This window comes from Acipenser ruthenus, chromosome 10, assembly GCF_902713425.1.
Source record: "Acipenser ruthenus chromosome 10, fAciRut3.2 maternal haplotype, whole genome shotgun sequence".
Taxonomy (NCBI): domain Eukaryota; kingdom Metazoa; phylum Chordata; class Actinopteri; order Acipenseriformes; family Acipenseridae; genus Acipenser; species Acipenser ruthenus.
Window position 1 is genome coordinate 6,526,445 of NC_081198.1, and position 26,158 is coordinate 6,552,602.

The 26,158-nt window shown below is 38.3% G+C and overlaps 1 protein-coding gene across 1 annotated transcript; it reads right to left on the bottom strand.

Moving 5' to 3' along the window:
* Nucleotides 1-11,229: 11,229 nt before the first annotated feature.
* LOC117403568 (PDZ domain-containing protein GIPC1-like) lies at nucleotides 11,230-25,040 on the bottom strand. Its single transcript, XM_034005782.3, has 6 exons — nucleotides 24,391-25,040; nucleotides 18,433-18,618; nucleotides 16,191-16,371; nucleotides 13,091-13,203; nucleotides 12,716-12,797; nucleotides 11,230-12,427 (listed from the first exon to the last, which is right to left on the bottom strand). The coding sequence occupies exons 1-6, from the start codon at nucleotides 24,673-24,675 to the stop codon at nucleotides 12,276-12,278; spliced, it is 999 nt and encodes a 332-aa protein (XP_033861673.3). The 5' UTR covers nucleotides 24,676-25,040; the 3' UTR covers nucleotides 11,230-12,275.
* Nucleotides 25,041-26,158: the final 1,118 nt, after the last annotated feature.

Sequence of the window (26,158 nt, forward strand, 5' to 3'; positions counted from 1 at the left end):
GCATGCACTGAACAACATTCACACATTTTAAGTAAAAACAGAAACTGTCGAGCATTATGTTGGTAATGAGAAGGGCCTTTGCAAGCAGGAAATACAACAGACTCACCATGCCCAGGCATTCTCTGCACTGCAGTGGCTTTGTTCTGAGCTAAAGGAAGGCAATGTATTCTACCTAACACCTATTAGGCCTGTGCCATCGTCACTGAGGTGTCTACAATATTCTGTTTCATTCTGAAATCAAAACCGAGGAAATTAAATTCAAATTATTTATGTACATATATTAATGACCCTATAAAAGTAAAATACAGCAGCAGGCCTTTTCCAACAGGCAGCCAGGGCTGTTAAAAAGTTACACAAGAAGGAGATTTACTTCTGTACTATACTTAGAAATAAGTGGTGATAGTTCAGGGAAGCTCAGGAGTATGCATCTGCATGGTTCAGGATGCTATTAACTGAGGTGAGAATTATTACTCTTACAATATGTTCTCATGTTCACATCCCCAAGGCGTCTATTCAATGTGCTGTGGTAATGATAGAGATTTGCAATGTAGCAGGAAACACGTTGACATTACATGATGTTATATTAGACACATTCCACTTATTAGAGTGTCCTTATGTCGTCACTTAGCACACTGTCATTTTCAATGCATTCCGAAGATTTGGATCCCAGTTACAGTTTGCTAGATTGAGGTAACATTGAGATCTTTTTATTCCGTACACTGTTCTAGTACTTTCCCAAGTGCACCCAATGTCCCCACTCCATTGTGGCAATGCAATACTTTTTTTTGGTACATAAATGTAACGTTAATATAGGTTATTTTCTGTGTATGTGGTCTGACATTTACCAAAGGAGGGGTTCACCCATATAAATTATCGCATTCATTTATGCTTCCTTGAAGGCCTTTATTCAAGTAAATACATTGATATGTACCAAACCACAACAATAAAATGCCATCTGCCAAGCCTCTGCAACTGGAGCCTCGTCCATAACTTGATAAAAACGTCAAAGAAACTAAGTAAAGCCGACAGATGTTTCAGCAAGTGCTTTAGAGGAAATGCCAGTAGAGGATATGTTTCTTTTTGTGGCTCTTGCGATGCCATCCACAACTTCAGAACACCATCAATATTCTAATTCTCATAAGAACATAAGAACATAAGAACGTTTACAAACGAGAGGAGGCCATTCGGCCCATCTTGCTCGTTTGGTTGTTAGTAAATTGTGGCAAAATGTAAATAAAATGCCTAAACACACAAAAATCCCAGAAGAATATACCCGTGACCATAAGGTTTTTATTGTGGAAGACAGCAAAGGAAATAAGGTACAATTGAAGTGTGTAAGTACTGTCGAGTTACTACATATTGTGAAAAAAATGAAAGTAACCGAAAACATTATTTTCATACAGTATATAAAAAGCCAAAGCCCCGAAAAAAACAAATTTACACATAACTTAATAGCTAAAAATGAGCACTGAAAAAATGAAATTAATAAAAACCAAAAAACAGAAGCCCTAATCATATAGTAACAGGTTAAAGCAGTGGAGGAGTCAGCGTGTAGAAACTTAACAGCACTTCTATTCGAAATGCACACAGGTCAAGAACCAGCGACACACTACCACCCCAACCAGGCCACCGCTCTCCTAGATACAGCTCAGGAGGACCTTGTTGGGGACAACCAGACATAAACTAATGAACAAAGTAATACATGTATGCAGATGAGCAGACATAACACAGCCAATGAGAACTAACACACAGTCCAGGAGCGGCTGCTCCAATCCATGACTGCACTGCACTGCACTGCACTGCACTGCACTGCTGCCACTCCATTACAATATGCATTCCAGATTTTAATGAATTTTCTTAGAATTATTCAGAATTTCCTTCAAATCTGAGTCATTCCATTGTCACTAGGATTTATTGACTGATGTTGTGGAAAGCAGAAAAGAGCCTATGCAATGAAGACTCTGTACTCTCATTGTTGGTCAAATTATTTCAGTTCTAATAACACCTTTGGGAAAACATTGTAGTTACCGCCCCACCCCCCACCCCCCCAGACACACTTCTATGTATCTCTCTATGTGTCGAGGTGCAGTCTAGCTCTGGGGAAAAGTACAATTGTGTTCTGAAAACATTCAGCTGCTTAAATCGGGAGTTCTTTTAAAGGTCATGCATTCCAGACTCCAAAAATGTTGCAATTTAGGGTAATATATATATATATTAAAACCATATGGAAAGTGGTGTTATTACAGTAATATATTATACTATAAAACAGATGCACAAATCATATTCTTATTAATGACTTTTTTAAATACAAATGGAAACCAGATTCTACTTCATTATTATTATTATTATTTATTTCTTAGCAGACGCCCTTATCCAGGGCGACTTACAATTGTTACAAGATATCACATTATTTTAACATACAATTACATAATTTTGTACACATTATTTTTACATACAATTACCCATTTATACATTATGAATGGTTTGTTGTTTTTTTTTCCCTGTCCATCCCAATATTCTCCCCAATATTTAGCAAAAAACTGAATTATTTGTACCATTTTCATTTCATTTTTGACATTAAAATTGATTAATTGCAGTTATATGTGAATTAAAAACACATTAATAAAAGGGTTTTATTTAAACATGGGGCTCCACCTTAGATAACAAAGCTATCCACATACATTCTAATCCAGCCCAAAATTAAAGGATGTAATGAAACGGAAAGAAAAACATGATCAGTAATTCAGAATAAAGCAAGCACTAGGAGAGTCATGTATGGACATATTTACCTCTACTGTCATTACAGTTGAAAGCAGAAAATGCAAACAGATAATGAATACATTTACTTTATTCATGCATAAACATGTGTAATGTAGCGTCTTTGTCTGGGGAGTTGATTTTCAGAAAAGCTATAGAACTGTGACGGCCCTGTCTTTCTTAAACAGATTCCCATTGGAAACCAAATAAAGCGTGGATGAGGTGGACTGAAACACAACCTCCGGTGTTGCAGCCAGGCCAGGATATTCAGAGCAGCATAATCCCAGACCTGTGCCATTTGTCAGCTACAGAAAAAATACTACATCTTGTTTTGTAGTTAGTTTGGTAATGGTTGAGGACATAGCAGAGTCTAGCAAGTGTTGTGCATTCAGCACTTATAAATGTCTTTGCTTTAGTATGCCAAAGAGTCCTTTGGTGGTTGTTGGTGGCAACAGATTATGAAGCAGAGGAAAGGTACGAGTGTGGCAACTGATCAATAACCCATCCAACTGCCAAGATGTGTGTGGTCCTACAATGCTTACAGTGTAAGGGTTTCACTGTGCAACCCAAGCATGTTTAAACATAGCACAGGAATTTCTAATGTCCCATCTTATTGCAAGGTATCTGACGGCAAAAACTAGTAAGTGACTGATGTTTTCAAGAACTAATATTCAATATTTTTTTGGATAACTAAAAAGAGACAAAAATCTATATATTAATAATAGCTATTGCGTTTGGAAGGCAACGTAACAGAGTAAAGACAAGAAAAAATAAGTCCTTGGTCACAAAATATTCTACATAACAGTAAAAATTACATTTCAATTTTATATGTACTTTTTTTATTTTAAATCTTTTTTTTTTTTTAAACACAAGACACAGCACATTTATTTTCTAATGTACATCAAACAGTTTCTGTCCAAAAAAAGTCACACAATTTCTTAAATCCATTCTGGCATCATAGTTATGGCATAAAAAAAGGAATCAATAGTATTTATTTTATTGTGTTAATCTTTAGTTTCCTACTAATCAAAACTAAAGAGAAACATATTATTTTCGAATGTTTGTAGGCTGTTCATAGCTACCATTGCATTACCTTTTAAAACATACATATTTAGATATATTTATATAAATGTGATGAGATCAATCTAAATGCAGATGCTATTTTGAAAACTGCTTGACTCACTGAATCTTCAAACAGTGAATTTGGCTACGAGGCTCCTTCACTTTGCCAAATGTTTTGTTGCCACCTGAAAATAACCCAGAGTAGAATGATTCTGATTCAACGGATTTGTTTGCTATCTCTATGTGAAAGCCTTGTAAGAATAAAAGCTCATGAAGCATTGCAATTTTGGGATCCAGCAATAATGAAGGTCAAAGTTTTACAAAGAACTACTTTAATTACAAGTACCATTTGCAGATTGTACTGCAGAGAGCAAAACACTTATTTTAATGTAATGCTTTATGAGTTAGTCATTGCAAAATACCAGGTGTAATACAACACAGGTATCAAATTAAGCAAGCACTTTTACCCCATACATTTTTACAGTGTGTGTATATATATATATATATATATATATATATTGTGAGCGAAAGTGCTCTATTTTGTAAGACTCTGACTGAATGTGCTATTCCAAAGACTGAGTCGGAAACAGAAATGGCGAACCAATAGGTGAGATTTTATTTACAAAGAAAACAAAAGTAGAGACAAAACTAAATATGAGCACCAAAATAAAAACTAACCCAGGTCTGGGCACTAACTCACTTTTCAAGCCCTGACTATTGATTAGGGAGTGGCTGATCCACACCCTAATAATAAAGAAGAACTGTACACACAAACATAATGCAATTAAATCCCATAAAGATTTACTTGAAGTCCACTGGTACATGCACCTTTTCTTTTCAGTCTTTTAAGTGTCCACACGTGGTGCACTTAGTCCAGTAAATAAAAAGAAACACAGCATCTCTTTCTTGTTCCTGGGTAATCACGTTGGCTTGTCAGCCTTTCCACCATTTGAGTATAGGAATATGTATTCCGGTTGTAGAGCTTGTACTCACAGCTTGTTGTAGCGTTGCAGGTAAGTTTACATCCAACTTCAGAGCCGTGTCTTCAGTATTACTGTTCCGTCCTTTGCGTTGGATTGCGTACACCCAAACGCGTCTTTTTTTTAAACAGCGCACCTCGCTGTATTCACGTATTTCATCGTCCTTTGAAGACTGTCCCTTACAGCCTCTGCTCGCTGTATAACTGTATAACCGTACCACCGTATCACCGTTTAGTTTCGTACTAACAATATTTTCCACTCTTTGGCCCCCACAGGCACGTCCTGCTAGGATTTTCTTTATAATGTGTAAAAACAATCCAACACACAGGTCTCACTGCCGTACCACCACCAACCCTTGCTACAAAACACTCCCCTTTTATTTACCCAGAATCCCGCCGTTACAGAGCCCCTGAGTTCCAGGAACTAGGGGAATTGTAGTCTTTTAAGCGGCAGCCATTTTAAAACAAACGAAAAGGAAATCTTGTGACCAACAGTACAGTTATCGCTGTTCTTTAAATAGAAATCCCTACTATTTCTATCGGGACTAACCCCCGATAACCCACTATTTATCACATATCCTTTTCCCCAGCTCAAACCTACTGGTTGGAGCGGTTTCATCACCCTTGCTATATACCCTGGACAAACCATCTGCATTTGCATTCTTTAACCCACTTCTGTGTTCTATCTTATATTTGTATGGTTGTAATGCCAGGAACCACCTTGTCACTTTCGCATTTTTCTCTTTATTTTCCTTCATCCATTTTAACGGTGAATGGTCCGTCACTAGAGTAAATTCTCTACCGAGCAAATAATACCTTAGTGTTTCTATAGCCCAACGTACTGCCAAACATTCCTTTTCCACCACGGCATACCTTTTCTCTCTAGGTAATAACTTGCGGCTTAAATACATAACCGGGTGTTCTTCTCCGTCCACTGTTTGTGACAGCACCGCCCCCAACCCTACTTCCGATGCATCCGTCTGTACAATAAAAGGTTTTGTGAAATCTGGAACTTTTAACACAGGACCACTACACAACAGTTCCTTCACCCGATTAAAAGATTTTTCTGTCTCCCCAGTCCACTTTACCTTATTTGGTGCGGACTTCTTAATTAAGTCTGTCAGTGGAGCTGTGATGGATGAAAAGTCCTGTACGAACCGGCGGTAATATCCAGCTAAGCCTAGAAATGCCCTAACCTGTTTTTTATTTTGCGGAACTGGCCATTCTTTGATAGCTTCCACCTTGCTAACTTGTGGTTTTACTGTACCCCCACCCACAATATACCCCAAATATTTGGCCTCAGACAAACCAAAAAAACATTTATCTGGGTTAGCTGTTAGTGCAGCTTCTCTGAGACTTTGTACAACTGCTTGTACCCTAGCCAAATGTTCCTCCCATGTCTCTGAGAAAATCACAATATCATCTATGTATGCTGATGCATACTCTACATGGGGCCTCAGTATTTTGTCCATTAATCTTTGGAACGATGCGGGAGCTCCATGTAGGCCAAAGGGCATTACTTTATATTGGAACAGACCCCGGGGCGTTGAAAATGCAGTTTTCTCCTTAGACTCCTGGCTTAATGGAATTTGCCAATAACCTTTAGTTAAGTCTAATGTCGTTAGATATTTAGCTTTACCCAGCCTCTCAATTAATTCATCTACCCTTGGCATTGGATATGCGTCAAACTTTGATACGTTATTTAACTGCCTGAAATCGTTGCAAAACCTCCAAGTGCCGTTAGGTTTCGCCACCATAACAATTGGACTATTCCACGGGCTGGTGGATTCCTCAATTATATCTAACTTTAACATGGTTTCTATTTCTTTGTGCACATCGATCAGTTTAGCCTCAGGTATACGATATGGCCTTACTTTTACTCTTACTCCAGGGGGTGTGATTATTTCATGCTGGGTGGCCGTCGTTCTTCCTGGCAACTGGGAAAACACATCTTGATTTTTTTTAACTAGCTCTTTCACTTCTCTCCTTTGCTCCAACGACAATCCTGCACCCATATTTACAGGTGTCTTATCTATTTCACTGGCGTGTATAGTCAATACTTCGCGGTCTACCCATGGTTTTAATAAATTGATGTGGTACAATTGTTCCGGCTTACGTTTATTGGGTTGACTTATTCTATAATTCACTGGCCCTACGGCTTCAATGACCTCATACGGCCCTTGCCAATGGGTAAACAATTTGCTTTCTGGGGTGGGAACTAAAACCATGACTCTATCACCCGGATTGAAAGAGCGTGGCTTTGCCGTTTTGTTATAATTAGTAGCTTGTCTCGTTTGCGCCTGTCTCAGATGTTCCTGTACAATGGGGGTTACTTTTTCAATACGATCTTGTAATTTTATCACGTAATCAACTACATTTTTCCCTTTAGATTTTTGCTCTTCCCAGGTTTCTTTTGCAATATCAAGTATACCTCTTGGTTGTCTCCCATATAAAAGTTCGAATGGTGAAAACCCGGTCGACGATTGTGGGACTTCCCTTATGGCAAACATGAGATATGGTAGCAATAAATCCCAATCCTTACCGTCATGACTAATTACTTTTCTTAACATTGATTTTAGCGTTTTATTAAATCGTTCAACTAATCCGTCCGTTTGTGGATGGTAAATCGAGGTACGAATAGGTTTTATATGCAGCGTGCTACATAATTCTTTCATTAACCGATTAACAAATGGTGTGCCCTGGTCTGTTAATATTTCCTTTGGAATCCCCACCCTTGTAAATACCTGTACCAATTCTTTAGCAATAGTTTTTGATGCAATATTTCTTAAGGGAATAGCTTCAGGATAACGTGTGGCATAGTCCATAATCACCAGAATATATTCGTGTCCTCGAGCCGATTTGCTCAAAGGCCCTACAAGATCCATAGCAATCCGTTCAAATGGGATGTCGATTATGGGCATAGACTCTAGGGGTGCTCTTAAATGGGGTCGAGGACTTGCCTTCTGGCATTTTGGGCAAGATTTGCAAAACTGTTCTACGTCCTTTCGGATCCCTAACCAATAAAATCTTTGTAAGATGCGCTGAAGTGTCTTCTCCCCCCCTAAATGAGCTCCGAATAAATGGTTGTGTGCTAATCTCAAAACTGAATTCCTAAACTGGGGTGGTACCAGTAATTGTTCTACCGGGTTTTCATTAATAATTGTATTTCTGTAAAGTAAATCATTTTTTACTACAAAGTGTTCCTGTGGATTAATGATTGCATTTTCTACCAGTGTTCCATTTACTGATACCACCTGTCGCTTTACATTGACTAATGTCGGGTCGTTCTCTTGTGCCCGAGCAAACTGGTCGCTGTTAGGAGAAAAGGATTCATCCCAGCTACCTGCTTCTTCCTCTGTTTCTATCAATGGTACTGGTGCTCTTGTTTCTGCTAATATGTCGTCTATGGTGCACTGTGTTGCCACCCCTTTCCCGACTCGTTTTGTACTCTGCGTGACTAAGACGTGTGTGACTGGAGCCCCTCTCCTTTTCTCTCTCTGACGCTGCTTTCTAGTTTTTAATATTTTTCCGGTAAAACTTTCCTCAAAAAAACACTCTGTATTGGCAAAGGGAAACAGTTTTACTACACTTTCAGGAGATTCTAGGTCCCTCTCTTGCTTTATTTCGGGATTAACCAATTCCCCGTTTAACTGCACCAAGTCTTCAAACCCTGGAAAATCTCTACCAAGAATTACTGGGTGAGGCAACCTGGGGATTACCCCTACTCTCATCTCTTGTTTCACTTCCCCACAAACTACTACAACCTGAGTAGTAGGGTAATATTTTACATCCCCATGGATGCAAGTAACGCCGGTTTTTAGATTCTTAGTCAATAGGCAGGGGTCTACAAACTCAGGTGACACTAAGGTAATTGCACTACCTGAATCCACAAGGGCGTTAGTTGTGTTCCCGTTAACCATTACAGAGACTAAAAAAGGATACTTCCCTTGGGGTGAGCTAGCCACAATAATACTTCCACAAAAATTATCATTAACATTACATTGCATTGGTTCCTCACTCTCAGTGCAATTCTTTGCAATATGTCCTAATTTTTGACATTTGTAACACCTGATATTACTATGGTCAAATCGATACATTCCACTATTTCCCTGGTACCCACTCCCAAAGTCATTGTCTCTGTATTGTCCCTTCACAGTCTGTGACCGCTCCTCTACCCTCTTAAAGCCCTCTGCCTTACCCAGTCGTGGGCTGCTGCGTTGTCTCCATCCTGGGTTGGTAGAGGGTTGCCGAGCCAAATCCTCGGCGGCGAGTTGTCGTTCCACCAAAGCGACAAATTCGTCAATAGTAGAGGGGTCTCCCTGTCCCACCCATTTCCGAAGGTTTGCAGGCAGTGACCGTAGATAACGATCCATCACTAGTATCTCTACTATCCGGGATGCAGTGTTGACTTCTGGCTTTAACCACCTGTTGGCCAGATGAATCAAGTCGAACATTTGAGATCGAGGGCCCGTACCACTGCTGTAGTTCCACGCATGGTATCTCTGGGCTCTCAAGGCTGTTGTGACCCCTGCTCGAGCCAGGATCTCTGATTTTAATAGTTGGTAGTTGTCTGCGTCGCTTTGCTTTAGGTCATAATAGGCTTTCTGTGCCTCGCCTATCAAGAAGGGCGCCAGTATCCCAGCCCACTTGACCTTGGCCCACCCTTCTCTAGCTGCAGTCCTCTCAAACGCCAGGAGGAACGCCTCAATATCATCTCCCTCTGTCATTTTCTGGATCACATGTGTGGATCGAATTGGCACACTGCTGAGTGGCTGTTGGCTCCCCTGAGCCAAGTGCTGCATTATGGCCGTTCGCTCCTGCCGAGCTTCATTCAACTGCTCCTGTATCAGTCGGTTGCTTTCTTGTTGCGTCTGCGCCAACATTTTGAGTACCTCAGCCAAATCCGCCATTTTTTTTTTTTTTTTTTTTCAGTTACTCAATCGTTATAGCACTGGGAGTCTTGGTGGATATGTTGACTTAGCGTTCAGTCAGACAATCCCACTTCTGACACCATGTGTGAGCGAAAGTGCTCTATTTTGTAAGACTCTGACTGAATGTGCTATTCCAAAGACTGAGTCGGAAACAGAAATGGCGAACCAATAGGTGAGATTTTATTTACAAAGAAAACAAAAGTAGAGACAAAACTAAATATGAGCACCAAAATAAAAACTAACCCAGGTCTGGGCACTAACTCACTTTTCAAGCCCTGACTATTGATTAGGGAGTGGCTGATCCACACCCTAATAATAAAGAAGAACTGTACACACAAACATAATGCAATTAAATCCCATAAAGATTTACTTGAAGTCCACTGGTACATGCACATTTTCTTTTCAGTCTTTTAAGTGTCCACACGTGGTGCACTTAGTCCAGTAAATAAAAAGAAACACAGCATCTCTTTCTTGTTCCTGGGTAATCACGTTGGCTTGTCAGCCTTTCCACCATTTGAGTATAGGAATATGTATTCCGGTTGTAGAGCTTGTACTCACAGCTTGTTGTAGCGTTGCAGGTAAGTTTACATCCAACTTCAGAGCCGTGTCTTCAGTATTACTGTTCCGTCCTTTGCGTTGGATTGCGTACACCCAAACGCGTCTTTTTTTTAAACAGCGCACCTCGCTGTATTCACGTATTTCATCGTCCTTTGAAGACTGTCCCTTACAGCCTCTGCTCGCTGTATAACTGTATAACCGTACCACCGTATCACCGTTTAGTTTCGTACTAACAATATTTTCCACTCTTTGGCCCCCACAGGCACGTCCTGCTAGGATTTTCTTTATAATGTGTAAAAACAATCCAACACACAGGTCTCACTGCCGTACCACCACCAACCCTTGCTACAAAACACTCCCCTTTTATTTACCCAGAATCCCGCCGTTACAGAGCCCCTGAGTTCCAGGAACTAGGGGAATTGTAGTCTTTTAAGCGGCAGCCATTTTAAAACAAACGAAAAGGAAATCTTGTGACCAACAGTACAGTTATCGCTGTTCTTTAAATAGAAATCCCTACTATTTCTATCGGGACTAACCCCCGATAACCCACTATTTATCACAATATATATATATATATATATATATATATATATATATATATATATATATATATATATATATATATATATATAATTTAAATAAAGAAAGCCAGTGATTTAACGTCAGATTGTAATTCGGGACTCTTACAGTTTAGCAGGTCAACAAAAAGAGGACTGATGTGTTTTAGCACGTTCCCAGACATCTGCTGATCGGCCGATCAGTTCACAATATCCAGTGTATCAAATATTTTACGTTTATTAAACTATAAAGCACTATTCTGTGCGTGCAATGAGGATAATGTTTTCAGTGATAAAATCAAATTAACTTTTTGTTGATACACAATCACAAGGCATGGTGATTATTACAGAGTTATTGAATTCAAAACATATTACTCCTCCAAGCTCTGCAGAGGAAATTTATTTTGAAACTAAATCTAACATGGAATTTTATACATTTAGGTTAGCTTATATTAAAAAACAAACAAACAAAAAAAACACAGCAATATATTATCAAAGTGAACAATATGAACTGCACCATGAATAAGCAAAGTGGAATCCTTAGGACTGCAAAAATCAGATTCACAATAAAATACCCAGAACAAAGAATTACCATCCCCTTTATATATTCACACAAACTATCATGCAGCTGTCTATATTCACCGGAAAAGCAGAAGCTCCGGGAGAAAGTTACAAAACCTTTTCATTCTAAAACAATTGACATCACATTAAACACATACGTTACAGAAACAAATACAAAAAAGAAAACAGGGGACAAGTGAAGGTTTTCTTTTTAAAAGTAGAAGGGTCGTTAATTTATTGTACATCATTCCATTCTAATCTTAGAATGTGTTGTTCTATTTTGAGCAGATTTAATGCCGTTTTTTAATGAATTGTTTAAAGGAATTCTTAATGGAATGTTACATTTCACTACTGTTTTCTGTAACCACACAATTAAGGCACAGGCCCGATACCCCCCAGACATATTGTTTTCACGGTTGTTATTACTGCAAATTACCACTGCGTGAATCATTAGAAAACAACATATTGGTGCTCTGGATTACAAGTACATTGAGAGAAACGGTGGCACACCGTATTTCCTGGCTTCCTCGTTAAAGAAGCATGCTGCAATCAACACTTCCCTTGAATTATGATAAGTGAATCAATATTGAAAACTTACTATTTTTTTATTTTTTTTACAAGAGGAAAACTATTTCATTTCTATAAAAAGAAAAACACAGTAACAATGGAAGTACCCTGGTTAAGGATCAAGCTCCGCATCTCAAAAATTAGCTAGTAGTTTTTATGTGTTTGTTTAAATACCACAACTGCATGTTTTCAGTACTCCAGCAATATAAAAATGCGTTCCTTAAATAAAAAAATAAAAATAAACAAGAAAATCATTATTTTTTTCCCTCAAACACTGATTCATTTAAATATTTCCAGTCAATGTTAAAACCGTCCCTCCTTTGCGTCACCAATTGCTCCCCAGACATCAAAGACAAACTCGTCTGGGAATGCAAAGTCTCCAAGAGCTTCATCAAGTGCCATTGCAAACTCATCAGGGTTCTTCTTATCCTTTCCAACCTCCACCATGGTGGCAGCTGATCAACACCAGAAAAAAACACACAAAATTAGCCATCCAACCGAGTGCTTATAATCCTAAATGCATATTTTTTATTTATTTACAAAAGGTAATAGTTTCACCCCTAACTACAATGAGAACCAACAGTTGAATATGTAGCGAGATTAAAATAAACTTTATTGACAAACGTTTAGACGAGAAGGCTTTCTTAATGTCATTCTGTGGTTCTCACAGTGGATATTTACACCTCTGGTTGTTATAGTGCAAGTATAAAGAAAACAGTTTAAGCGTATACACAGCAACCCACCTAATTCAGTGTCTCTGATTCCCATGTAACTTTCCAATAGATCATCCACCTTTCTGACAGCTTTTTCTTCAAATTCTGTCGGCTGAAATGTAGTTTTAAAAAATTAAGATTATATATACATATAACATACATGCATACATACATGCATACATACATGCATACACACTAGATACAGAGTAGTAAGAGATGCTGAATAGCTGCACACCTGACTTGTTCTAAGTACTGTTTTTTAAATGTTGAACACAGTGTTGACCGCAATTCGTTTTGTAGCCAAATTGCACTTCTAGCCTTTTAAACTTGAAAGGAAATTCTCTAATTGCTTCCAAAGAACCAATTACCTACTACAGAACAAGGGAAAACAAATGAAATGCTTACTACATCTTCCACTGTAGCAGGACCTTTGGACCTCAGTCTTAATGTCCCTCGCCCGGTGCCAATTTTAGCGTCTCCTCCCGTCTTCCCTCCTTTTGACCTCGGCTCAATCATTTCTATCATTTAAAATGCAAAAAAAAAAAAAGGTGTTATTGCAACAACATATTTTCATCACTCAGGATGACTTCTATTCCTAGGGTACAATGAATGAGTAAAGTAATTGGAATTACTAGCAATCACAAACCAGTCTATTAATCCGACACAGACTCCTTTGCATTTATTTTTTAATATAATGTATTTTATTGTCATATGATTACACTGTTAATTCCACTATATCTTCTCCTAAAGTATCGGTGGTTTCTGTGAATGGCTGGGTTTGCTATGGCCTATAACATGTGTAAAAAGCTTCACTGCTATGGATGCACTGGATCTACAGTACAGTATATCCACAAAGAAACAGTCCCTGTTCCCCCATCTTCACATATAACGGTTGTGATGATCAGAACATCCGGTTTACTGTGCTAGCACTAATGCTAGAACTGCATTAGTGTGAATAAATGTCCAGTAATCATCTGTTGATGCTTTAAATCTCCTCTCTGAGACATGTCACATTGTGCAATTTATTTTAATTTAGTAGAAATCTTTAGAAAAAAAAAACACATTTGCTGGTAAAGGCTAGCTTATTTACTAGGTCTTTCCCCATACTAGACCCATGGGAGAAAATGGGGTCTGCCTGTCTGCTTGGATGATTACTGCAGTATCATTCAAAATATAAATTTAGCTCATTACAGTACCATGTGGAGTATCGATTTAATAAGGTATTTCTTATTATTTGTGGAGAAATGACCACAGCTGTAGCTACTATGAGAAACATATTTTACATCTAGATTCTGTGTCTCACTGAAGATGTCTTTGTGTTGTGAAATGATCTTATTTTTTTTAATAAAGTCAATCCTATGCTGTTCTATTTTCTCTTAAACGACAGGACCCGATCCTAAATGCAAATATGTAAGAAACTCTTGTAACTGGGCCTGATGTAAGGAGAGAGAACAGCCATTCCTATCAGCTTCGAAAGAATAAACTCTCTTTAATCCAGTAAGAATTGTGCTTTGAATGCAAAGTAGGCAGGGGGACTGAATGCCTTACAAATAAGACTCCTAAGAATTACCTGCAATTCAAGACTCCTGTGAATTATCTGCAGCACAGTTGTAATGTGCAGCTCAGTAAAACGTGTTAAACTCCTGGAAAATGTCATCGCTTAGAGATCATTACTCCAAATGATTGTAATAACTTCATGAAATAGAGAAGTGCCTTCACACTGTTATTTGGGTGCATTAGGTTTTTTGTAAGTTACAGAGACTGGGAAGATTGAATTGCCTAATCGTAATGCTAGCTCTGGAGAAACAGACATGTAGGTACCAAGAATATATTATAGTTAGAACAGGTATATGCAAAACTTAAATAGCTGGAATGTAAAAGTTTTGGTTCTTTAGATTGAATCAGATCTTAACATTAGGTAGCTTTTTTTTAAATAATACAAGGACCCAGTCAGCTCAGATTCACTAAATACTATTTTAAAAAAAGAAAAATTGGCTTTGTAACAGAAAATGATAATCTAAATTCTTCTAAACCATAAAGCAGCTTTTCTTGTACAATCACAACTGAGTTCATACCACCCCCCAAAGTGAGCTCTGGAGTGCTCTCCAAATACAAGCCAAAACCCAGATCAGAGTCATGGCATCAGAATGAACTGAAATTACAGGTCCCTACTCAGTAAATGCTGGTTTTATCTGGATAACTGCTTTGAGGTAATTTCACCTGCCAAGAGCGATTTGAAAATATCTGAAGAGTTTGGCAACTATTTAGCACAGCTGATGAAGCTCACAATGTGTTGCAGTAAAGGGGTTGAAACCTTCCCTGCTCTGGAGAAATGAAAGCACTTTTGGGCTGCATTGTAAGCTGTCTGAATACACTACACGCACAGATCCACAGGCCTTGATTGCAAATCTAACTTGACACACATGTGCAGACGGCAGGGGTCAGTCTGCTTGCTTTTGTGATCTTGAAGTATACATTTGGATCAAATTAAGACACCAAGGGGTCTATTTCAGTGATGTTTGAGCAGGCCTCATTTCACTGTATTTGTATTGTATGTAGAGAGTGCCAACTTAGATCATATATCTTGTGACTCTGTGTGCCAGAGTATTATTATACCAAGTTAATGCCATCTTTCTGCTTTAGTAACTACTGTCAGGACAGACTATTCCTAATTATCTGTATCTAAACTGTATATCAAGTTGAGAGACAGGGATGAAACCAGTAAGCACATTTCCAGGGAGAAATGTATGAAATATGAATTGTTTTAGTCAGCCTGCTACACTGCATAGCCTTTAGATAAATAAAATTAATACATTTGCTTTGTTTTGACATTCCTAACCTTTTATGAAATTGCTGTGTGAAAAGCAATTTAAACAATTTCTGTTACATTGAGTACACAATAAGGTCAAGACTTCCTGGACATGCTGTTGAACTGAAATACAGTATTCAGACATTTTTGCCTAATTTCTTTTAACATATCACAGTAATAGTCTGCTGAAAGACATGGTAATAAAATGTATATTTTTTAAAAACATTGTGAATTGAACTAACAGTAGACCAAATTAGAAATGATCTATTAGAAAAATGGAAATAGCGAACTGAAGATATTGTTTGCATGGGAGAAAAGAAAAAATCAATTGCTCTCTGCTTCTGAACGAACAACAGCATTTTTCTAAACTTTTTCAGAATTCCAGCTTTTGCCAAAACTTGTCAAATAAATATATATTAAAAGCAGATGACCCACTTTTAAAATTATCCAATAAAATAATGTATTTTGAATACGGGTCTAGCACCACCTGCTGGCTCAATTGGTGAAATGAGCAAGATTTAAACAGTAAAAACCCATCTTAAGTTTTCAATGAAGAACATTACTATATTACTGTATGAGTTCTTGGCACTTAATGCCATAAAATTGCTGCCGTCCTGTTATAAATGACCAACAGGCATTTTGTTTTTTCTTGGCATTTGTGTGCCAAAATTTATCTCCCACTAAAGTGCAACTTACCGAATGCTTTTGTTGGCTCCACAAGCTTTAAAGTAAACGCCTCTCCCTTCTGCAGCTCTTTCAGCATCTTGGCCACCTCATAATGCCGGATGCCGACAACATTCCTCCCATTTATACATTCTATGTGGTCCCCAACACCGATCACTTTGATTTTGTCCACCACGCTCTCTTCCTTGATGCGCTGCAGAACGCAAAGTACACAGGAATGCCATTAGTGTAAGACGTAAAAAACAAAACATTACTGACCCACGTGATTCAATAGAAATTGTCTGATTACTGGGTGATTTGAATACACAGGAACGTTTGTAATGTTCTGCCTGAGAAAGCAGGTATAAAAAAAATAGAAAACTGTATAACCAAATATTTGGGGAGGCACAGATTTAGGCTGCTAGACCGCCCTCTGGTGTTCAACATGAGTAATGCAGAAAAAGAAATTAAGTAGTCTAACAAACTTCTCTGCCAAGGATTGAACCCAGTAAAAGTGAAAGGTAGCTCCCCAAAAACACACATCCACAGAATGTAGAATAGCACCACTGAACACGTGGTTTCTAGGATGTTCCTCAGCTACCAAATATTACTTTCATGAAAACTGACCTAGAATAAGAGTACAGTCAAACCCCTTTAACAACAAAAAGTGGAGTTATTATTAACCTAATAAGCATTAAAAAAAGAAGAAATGTAAAACATGAAATCTGCTTCTCAAAGTCCAGATACGGTACATCTGCAAATACAACACTACTTTAATCAGAAGGAAGGCTAGTTAAGAAACACAGGGATAAACAGGGAAACATCGACATTGAAATATCTTAACCCCAACGGCACGACCTTAGACCTAATTATTTTGAGCCGTATTCGTCTGTGTTATCTGTATAAAATTCCTTCATCAGGAACGTCTGATGGAGTTGAAATTGCAGGATAGGACAACAAGGACAGCTTGCTTTCTCTTCTATAGTTGCATTCTACACATGGAAGCAGCCCAAAAAACATTCTAAAGATGTTACTTCAGCATCTCTTTTGATTAACGTATCCTTGTATATGCAGCTACAGTATATCACGGTCCTGTAAATATTCAGCACACACATTTAAATACAAATAATGGGCTAAACATTTGTTAAACATTTGTGCTTTCGTTAACAAAAGCAAACCATACCACGTGGGACTGTAACCGCATACAGCGGAAAGATATTATTCAAACAAAACACTATGCAAATGTTCCTCTCAGTGTGGGCAAGATAAAACCTGTAAGAGATCAGCTAATGAGCAGGTCACCAGCAAGTCAAACTATCAGGCAGCAGCACAGGAAGGTCCTCAACCATATGATTTCGAACAGGATTATAATTCTGTAGATAAATCCACGTAAAACATAACTCCACATTTACGTACACTTATATTATTCCAGAAAGAATACTTTGGGCAGGATTTTAATCTTAATGAGATTGCATAGATCCATTGATAATGACGAATCATCACTGCCACCACTAGGACCTTGCAGAAATTACCATTTTACATTTATGCACTCAACTTCCAAGTGTATAAAGTATTTATAAAGAATAAATATCCACGGCTCACTGCTGTATAAACACAAAGGGCTATTCAAATATTAGCTTGTTCCACGATGTTGGTGAAGCGCTGCAGCAGTGCCTGACTACATTTCCATAATGAGAGGCGTGTGCTCCCAGCTCTACTGGTACTGTACTCCCAAGCTGCACAGACACAGACACCTCTCATGGCAAGCTGAAGATACAATGCTATGGACTAGGATTCATGACGGATCTGGGTTCATTATGGATTAATCTGATCCTGTTTAAAATAAAGGGGTGTAATAATTACATATTGTATTTGACTTAGTATCTAGGTTAGGCTTTTCACCAACTCTTGCTTGATAAAAAAATATATTTTACATGCACATACACAGAGTGTTAGGACTGATGTTATTCATTACTGTACTGTACTGTACTGTACTGTAGAATTACTGGCTGTAAGTGGTACTGGCTATTTGTAAAAAAAAAAAAGTGCTTCTTTATTACAACCTTATAATGTCAATGTGATTGTAAGGGGGGGGGGTGCAACGGTTTCTGTCAATGGTTAATGCTCTTCTATTTTGTGCTCTCTGCATTCAACAGATATTTGATTCATAGTGAAGCACCATGTCGTAACTGTTGCACTGGGTGTGACGGGAAATACTTGAAAGCAGATACTTCCCAGGCCTGAAGCCCATTTAATACACATCAAAATCACTTACCTTTATGAATGCATATCCAGCCCCATTGTCTGTGATGGTGAGCCCCAAGGCGTCTTCAGATTTGAAGACTTCCACCTCTTTTTTAATCCCTTTAGTGTGTGCAAATATAAAGTCTTCCAGGCCGATCTGTCCTCCCAGGAGTTTGTCCATGTCAATTTTATGTGTATTCAACGTGCAGAACAAGATCTGTCAATAAAAAATAAAAAACTATAAAACAACAACAAATTTAAAGCAGAGTGCAAACAGACCCACTCAGATCTCACTACAGCACAGCCCTTTTCTGGTTGAATGATTCTAATGCCACCTTCTGTTTTATGAAGACAAGAAGCAAGAACTTCTTTGGTATTTATCTGTCTGTTTCGGTTGTAGCCAACACAATAAACGCCCCAAAATGGTGCCAAAGGGCTAATCTGCTACATGAAAAGGTCCACCTGAAATGAAGGAGTTCTCCAAAAACTCACTCCCCTAAGCCTACTGTATATAAAGACAGTAACAGCAATACACTGGGTATACTCTTGTAGTGTTTTTACTTCCAATAATGACCCCCTTTAACAGATCTCAAACTGCCCTTTTTCTTTTTATTATATGAAGTACAGTATATAACACTTCGGGAGGTTTATTCTGTACAAGTAAGAACCCAGGGAACCAGTATGATCTTTAAAATAAAACTCAAAACTACTCTTGAGAACCCGTAAGCATCCGTTTCAAAGAACACGTTCTATTTTTTTAAATTCTTCCCAGTTGGGGACCTATATTAAAATGACAAGAAGTAGTAGTCAGGAACTCATACAGTAATCATATCAGGACCTACCAGGCAAGTGTAATGCTTCAAGAAACTGACAACTATATTTCAGACTGAACTACTGCCCTTGAATAAGAAGGACAGCATCTTAACTAGCTGTTCATATTACATCTACATTGAATATGAAGGACAGCATCTTAACTAGCTGTTCATATTACATCCACATTGAATATGAAGGACAGTATCTGTTAACTAGCAGTTCAGACATCCACATTTTTGAAGGTACCAGACCATCATCCCTGTCATTAAAACAGACTCAATCACTTTATTACACTTTATTACAGTCTCTAAATAACAGTACAAGCCTCAATTCATCAGAGCAAGTCATGTCCATGCATGGTCCTACCTAGAAGATTATTATATAATCCTACCTAGGATTATATAATAGTTGGGTCTGTGTTACAAGAGCTAGTAAGACCGCACTTCTTAGATTTTCTGCGTTTTTAGTGTTCCACAACAACACTAACCCTGAAACTAGTTTCACACCTTTCAATACATGAAACTGGCAGCACAACAGAAATGTGATAGGCAGGAACATGATACATTGTTACCCCCTCCGCCCCATTTAAACCATCAGATAAGCGGCATGAACAGTAAAAGCCAAACACATATCCACGAGTCAAATTCTCCTAGTTACCCTTTGGGATCACAAGTCACTATTAACAATACACTATTAAACACAGCACTTAATAATCAGGATTAAAAACACTTTGCATGTCATTAAGGCTCTTTTTCTTCTTATTAATCCAAATCTTCATGTGCATGCCTTTTTTTTTTTTTTTAATAAAACATTTTAAAAGTAATCCAGAGCAGACATCCAGCTGTGTAATACAATGGAGGGGAAAAAGCCATACAATGAGCCCGGTGTGCAGTCAGGTCCAAACTTGACCAAATCTTTCAGGTTACCCAAAACTGACAGCTAATCATAGCTATTGTAAGCAAGTGAGAGAGCCCCTTTACCAAAACTTCTGAACTGGAATGAATCAGGTTAACTGTGCTGTATATATCATGATTCAACAGAACAAAATACTACCCCTTAAATAAAATAAAACGTTAAAAAGATGTCATAAATGTATTCACAATTAAGAATTTGAATTAAGAGGCTATATTTTGAAAATAAGAGACTATGGATCTTTTAGTGGGACTTGGACTCAAACCTTCAAGAGACTGTCGCTATAGTAGCATTGTTTGCTCTGCAGAGGTTGAAGGGTTATGTTGGAGGTGGAATTTGACCCTGTGACCTTGCCAAATCTTCCTATGACTTCACCTCCACATTCCAGAATGAGAATAGGAACTGTACCACTGAGTGCAACTGCAAGCAGGTTATTAAAAATCAAAATAATAACAAAGGTTATTAAAAATAAAATGTGTTTTCAAAATACATTGAACCTCACCAGTACTGGGAATTGTTTTATTGTGGTTAAAAAAAAAATACAAAACAAGGGTAGCTTCTGAATTTTCATGCTGTGCCTATTTACTGTACAAACTAGAGAGTAAAATGTACAGAATCTGAGGGGGTGGATTTCTGCTTGAGTTTAATGAGGCAATAGGATCTGCATATAGATACGCTGACAAATACAAACAAGACCCTGGAGTTAGAACTACAAAAACAAAACAAAAAACTGAAGCTGTCAAACACCGCCCTTCATTAAAAGTCCACACTCACACAGAGCAAAGCATGTCATTGCTTCTCTTTTGCACAAAAAGGGACACGGCTCTAGTAATTCACAGTAACTCCCGGAAGATCTCTTAAATCACATTTCTTAACCCAGGAAAGCATCCTGCCTTCCCAACCCCCAACCACAATTACTTAAACTCCGCCACACACATCTGTAACCAGTGAAACTTTGGTTAACCTCAAGCCATCAAAAAAGCCACCTTTACAATACATGGCATGACACAGAACAGTGAAGCATCTGGCAACACCACATTTTTTCACTGGTCTGCACTACAGCATGTATAATTAAACTGAAGTGTGGAAACAATTACTGTACACTACATTCCAAATAATGAAACGCTTAGCTAAAAAGGTTAATAATATCAAGGATATAAATGTATAATAATATGCATATACATTGCATTGTTACTAACAGTGCAAAGACATTTTCTTCAAGGAATACTACTATTTGGTATAAATCTAAAAAGAAATTAGAATTGAGCCAGAATTGAACTGCTCCTTCCTGCAGCCAAGTTTTTTTGTTTTTTTGCTTGCCTTTCTGCACCTGCAGGGCCCTACTGTTTATGTCAAACCATCTTATAACCACACCTTATACATTCTGCTGCTGTAATCAGAAAAAATAGAAGACTTTGCCCCCTGCGTGCTAGAATAATGCAAGGTGACATGCCTTACAGTTGAGGCAACCTTTAAACCAAATTGTACCTTTTAACTTTATTAACTTCCCAGCTAAACTTAATGAAAAAAACATGCGGGTCCCAAAAACTTTATTATCTCCTTTGTTACTCTGATAAAAGATTCTTTCCCAGGAAATATTTTAAGAATGCTCTTAATTCCTTCCACGTCGTACAAACTGGGTGGGTACCGTTTTGGAATAACAGAGCCCTGCTGCTTTAGTAGATAACCCTCCATTTCACATGACGGTGGATTCCTTTCTTCCATGTCTCCTGGTGAGGTTGCTGAAGCCCACACAGGCGTAGATGCAAAATGCACACAAAGCTGCTGTGTCGCTGCATTTTAACAGAGAAAGAGCAACAACATACTCCCATTGAGGGAGTATGCCAAGCTGGTAACTGGGACCAAAATCTGTAGAAGAAACCAGGTGGTGGTGTGTCATTACACCCCTTAGATTTATCAAGAAAACATAATATATTTATATACAGAGCCACACCGATCCATAATTGCCCCCTGTGCGAGATATACATTTCTTTTGTCATGTTATTTTTGTTTTGAATTGTTATTGCACAAAAATGTTTTACTTATTATTCGTCAGCCAGTCGACACCCCTCTCAGGTCAGCGCCCTGTGCGGCCGCACTGCTCACACCCCCCTCGGTACGGCCCTGTTTTTATTTATTTAAATTACACACATTTTTTTCCCCTGTGTTTTTAGTGTCGCCTGGAAGTGGTCTGTTTCACAATGGGAGCATAACAGAAATATGATAGGCAGGAACATTATGATGAACCAATATGCCTGTCAGCATGTGTACTGGGAAAACACACACATGTATTTTTACTTGAATTTATATTGGACCTACCAACCCAGGGAAAGTAGAGTTTTTTAATAATTTGCCATTTAGGCAATTAGGAAACTTAAAGAGCAGCTGAAAGGGTATCGTTATTGCCATCTTATCACGAACAGTGAAAACACATCTCTTTTTGCATAAACTGCAATCTTCATTTATGAAAGAGATCCAGTGAAAAACAAAGGTATGGCTCCACCATACATACTTACTGAACATGTCATTAACCCCTTAACCTCCAATCATTTTGACACAGTTATATATCCATATTTCAATGACAAAACCGCATCAATGTGCAAAGCATCTACTCCACTGCTTCAGATAATGAATAATATATCGTTACAGTGTGTATAAATGGATTAGAGCTAAGAAGCCAAAACAAGAAGAGTGATGTGAAGATATAACATGGTGCTGATACATCATCTAAAATGCTGTGCACTAAATAACACAAGCAGATTACAAGTTTAGTTTTATTTGGATAGTTTTAGCCACAAAGGAACCCCACGCTTCACCCCTTTTAATCAGTCATTTTATTTCTGCGTGCATAATTAATTGCCTGAATAGACAAAAGATAGCTCAGAGAAAGACAGTTAGATCAGTAGCTCGGATACCCTGCCAATTCAGTCTAAGCTTTTACGCAACAGTAAACCTACAGAAACACCTTCGGAGAAGATTGTGCCTCTGTTCACATGGAACTTATTTTTGGTTGTGATCCAGTTTCAGAACTAGCCATCCAGGAGGCAGCTGTATACCTTACAGGCCTAAGGAAAAAAACATCAAACACCCTCTGTCACTAATGCAACTACATTTTGAGACAGATTTTTAATGCACTACCCCTATCGGTGTTTCCTGTACAACTGAATCAGTATAACAAAAGGCACCGTAAAAACAGACTATCCCCTTTTGTTTTCTGCTTCATAGATGACAAAAAGAACATTAGGCAACAAAAGTGTGTACTTTCTAATCTACTGAAACAGACTTTAGTGGCCCTAGACAGCTTTTTTTAAAGCCAATAATGATCAATTACATCAAGTTTGTAGTTCACAAAACCCTTCTCAACTGTTTTTGAGAAGATTGTAAGTTTATTATCAGTTTTCGTAGAACTCTTCAACAGAGTGTTATCAAAAACAGTTCTTATTTAAACGTTCCTTAAACTTTTACAGGGCCCAAGATTCTGTATTGCATTTGTTGACTGTAAACACTGAAATGGTTTTAGATAGGGAGGCCATCCAAGGAACAGTGGCATTATTCCTTGTCCCTTAATTGTGATCAGCATAAATACTGGCACAATAATTTTATGAATAGCACCATAAATAAGGTTGTATAAAATGCCAGTAAAATGAGGAAACAAAGCTTTATAAATCCAACCCATAGCCAACTAAACCCATTAATAACAAAATAGTTGAACTGCTTAGTCAGATTATAGTTGTTAAACAGGGATAGTAGAAATTAAACACAATCCTTAACTGGCTAACCTGCCCTGCCAACTGGAAAACCCGACCCTGCTCCTTTGTGTTTACCAGTACTTCATGTTTCAAATTGCTGTATAATTATTAATATAATCCGCTCATTTTTTTGAATCTGTCCTATTTTTAAAAATTAAATAAGAAATGTGGCACGTTTTGCAAAACGAACTTGATCAGCACGTACATAAATTAAATATGTGTACAAAGGGATATGACTGTAGTACTGTACCAGAGATGAAACCAACTCGTGATGAAAGGTGGCGAGACAGCACACTTTGCTTGATCTGCCTGGGGCACATTTTCAAACAGGTTCTTAATGCGTACCGACTTTTCACTTCCATACAACACAAAATTGAAACATAACGCCTAAGAACCCAAAACAAAACGTCGATGTCATCTGTGCATTTTACAAATAGCATGCGCCGAACGGATTTACACATATCCTTTAATTTGAAGTGAAACCGTTCGATACTGTTGAGAAGTTTATACTTTACCTCCGCGGCAGATAAGTGAAAAACGTCAGCTATTTTCCCATAGAGCTCTTTGACGTTGGTGAAACCCTCGATCCTGCCTGTGGGGCTGCCGTGTGCCAGCTGCGTGTGGAACACCAGTTTGGGGCGCAGGTTGACAGGCGGAGGAGGCAGACCACCTCCATCGGTTGTGGCTTTGGTTGTGCTTCTCCCGGCGTATCCTGCCCTCTCTCCAAGCTCCTCGTTTTCAACCAATTTCGAGTTCTCCTTCGACTTGGGTTTCTTTTTCCCTCTGAAACCCAGGGGCATTTTTATTTTCTTTCGTTAACTTCCGAAGAGATAACACAATTATTAAGAACACAGTATTCCTCTTTATATTAATTAACCTGCGAAAGTTGGTCTTACTTCCTTCTCCGACTTGTTCGACTTTGTTCTGACTCCAGTTTGCAAATTACAACTATTCAATATTCAACAGGTACAGCAGCCAATGGGAGCGAGCTTTCCGTTTCCTCTGTCTGCTAGAAATTGCTCTGAAATAGGGTGCGTTCAGGGAGATAATTCTGCACAGAATCTGCGCAGTATGATCTCTGGTGAACTCATCCGACTACAATGGACTGGGAACCATGGCTGCATTGTTGCACTAGTGCGCACGCAGGCGTAGATGGGCGAAGCAGTCAGGGGAACAGGTTTGTTACCAAAGACGTAATCTCTAAACGTCCTTACCTGTCTCAGGTGATATTACTTTGTTAAAGAAACAGTGTTCTTTTTTTTCCGTCTCAGAGTTTAATGCTACAAAACCCCTTCTGTTTACTAACATTCCTCTAAACTCAGACTTCTGAAGTTATTGCTCAAATGAAAACCGGTGTAGACCATGCTGAACTCAAAGCATCTATTACCTTTTCTGAAAAAGTAATTTAACTGCTTGGGGCAGCAGTGTGGAGTAGTGGTTAGGGCTCTGGACTCTTGACCGGAGGGTTGTGGGTTCAATCCCAGGTGGGTTACACTGCTGCTGTACCCTTGAGCAAGGTACTTTACCTAGATTGCTCCAGTAAAAACCCAACTGTATAAATGGGTAATTGTATATAAAAGTAATGTGTAAAAAATAATGTAATTGTATGTAAAAATAATGTGATATCTTGTAACAATTGTAAGTCACCCTGGATAAGGGCATCTGCTAAGAAATAAATAATAATAAAACAATTCCTTGTTAAATTACTTTTTATGTTAATCACAATACCGTGTACTCAATGACATACCTTTATATGCAAACTTTTGAAGTTATTGCTCAAATGAAAACCGGTGTAGACCATGCTGAACCCAAGGCAACTATTAGCTTTTGTGAAACCATCTGACTAGTTAAAGCACAGTTTAGTTCCTCAGGACGCCGAGGATAAAGAAGTAGGTGCTAGGATGAACAATCACCAAAAATTCTTCTTCTTTAATGAAATGGTGGCTGCTCCAATCACTGATGTGACTCATTGCTACCAACTAGGGGCAGCAGTGTGGAGTAGTGGTTAGGGCTCTGGACTCTTGACAGGAGGGTCGTGGGTTCAATCCCAGTTAGGGGACGCTGCTGTTGTACCCTTGAGTAAGGTACTTTACCTAGATTGTTCCAGTAAAATCCCAACTGTATAAATGGGTAATTGTATGTAAAAAAAATTAATGTAATTGTATGTAAAAAAAAAAAAAAAAAGGTGATATTTTGCAACAATTGTAAGTCGCCCTGGATAAGGGCGTCTGCTAAGAAATAAATAATAATAACTACTGGTCATAAAACAGAACACAAATATTT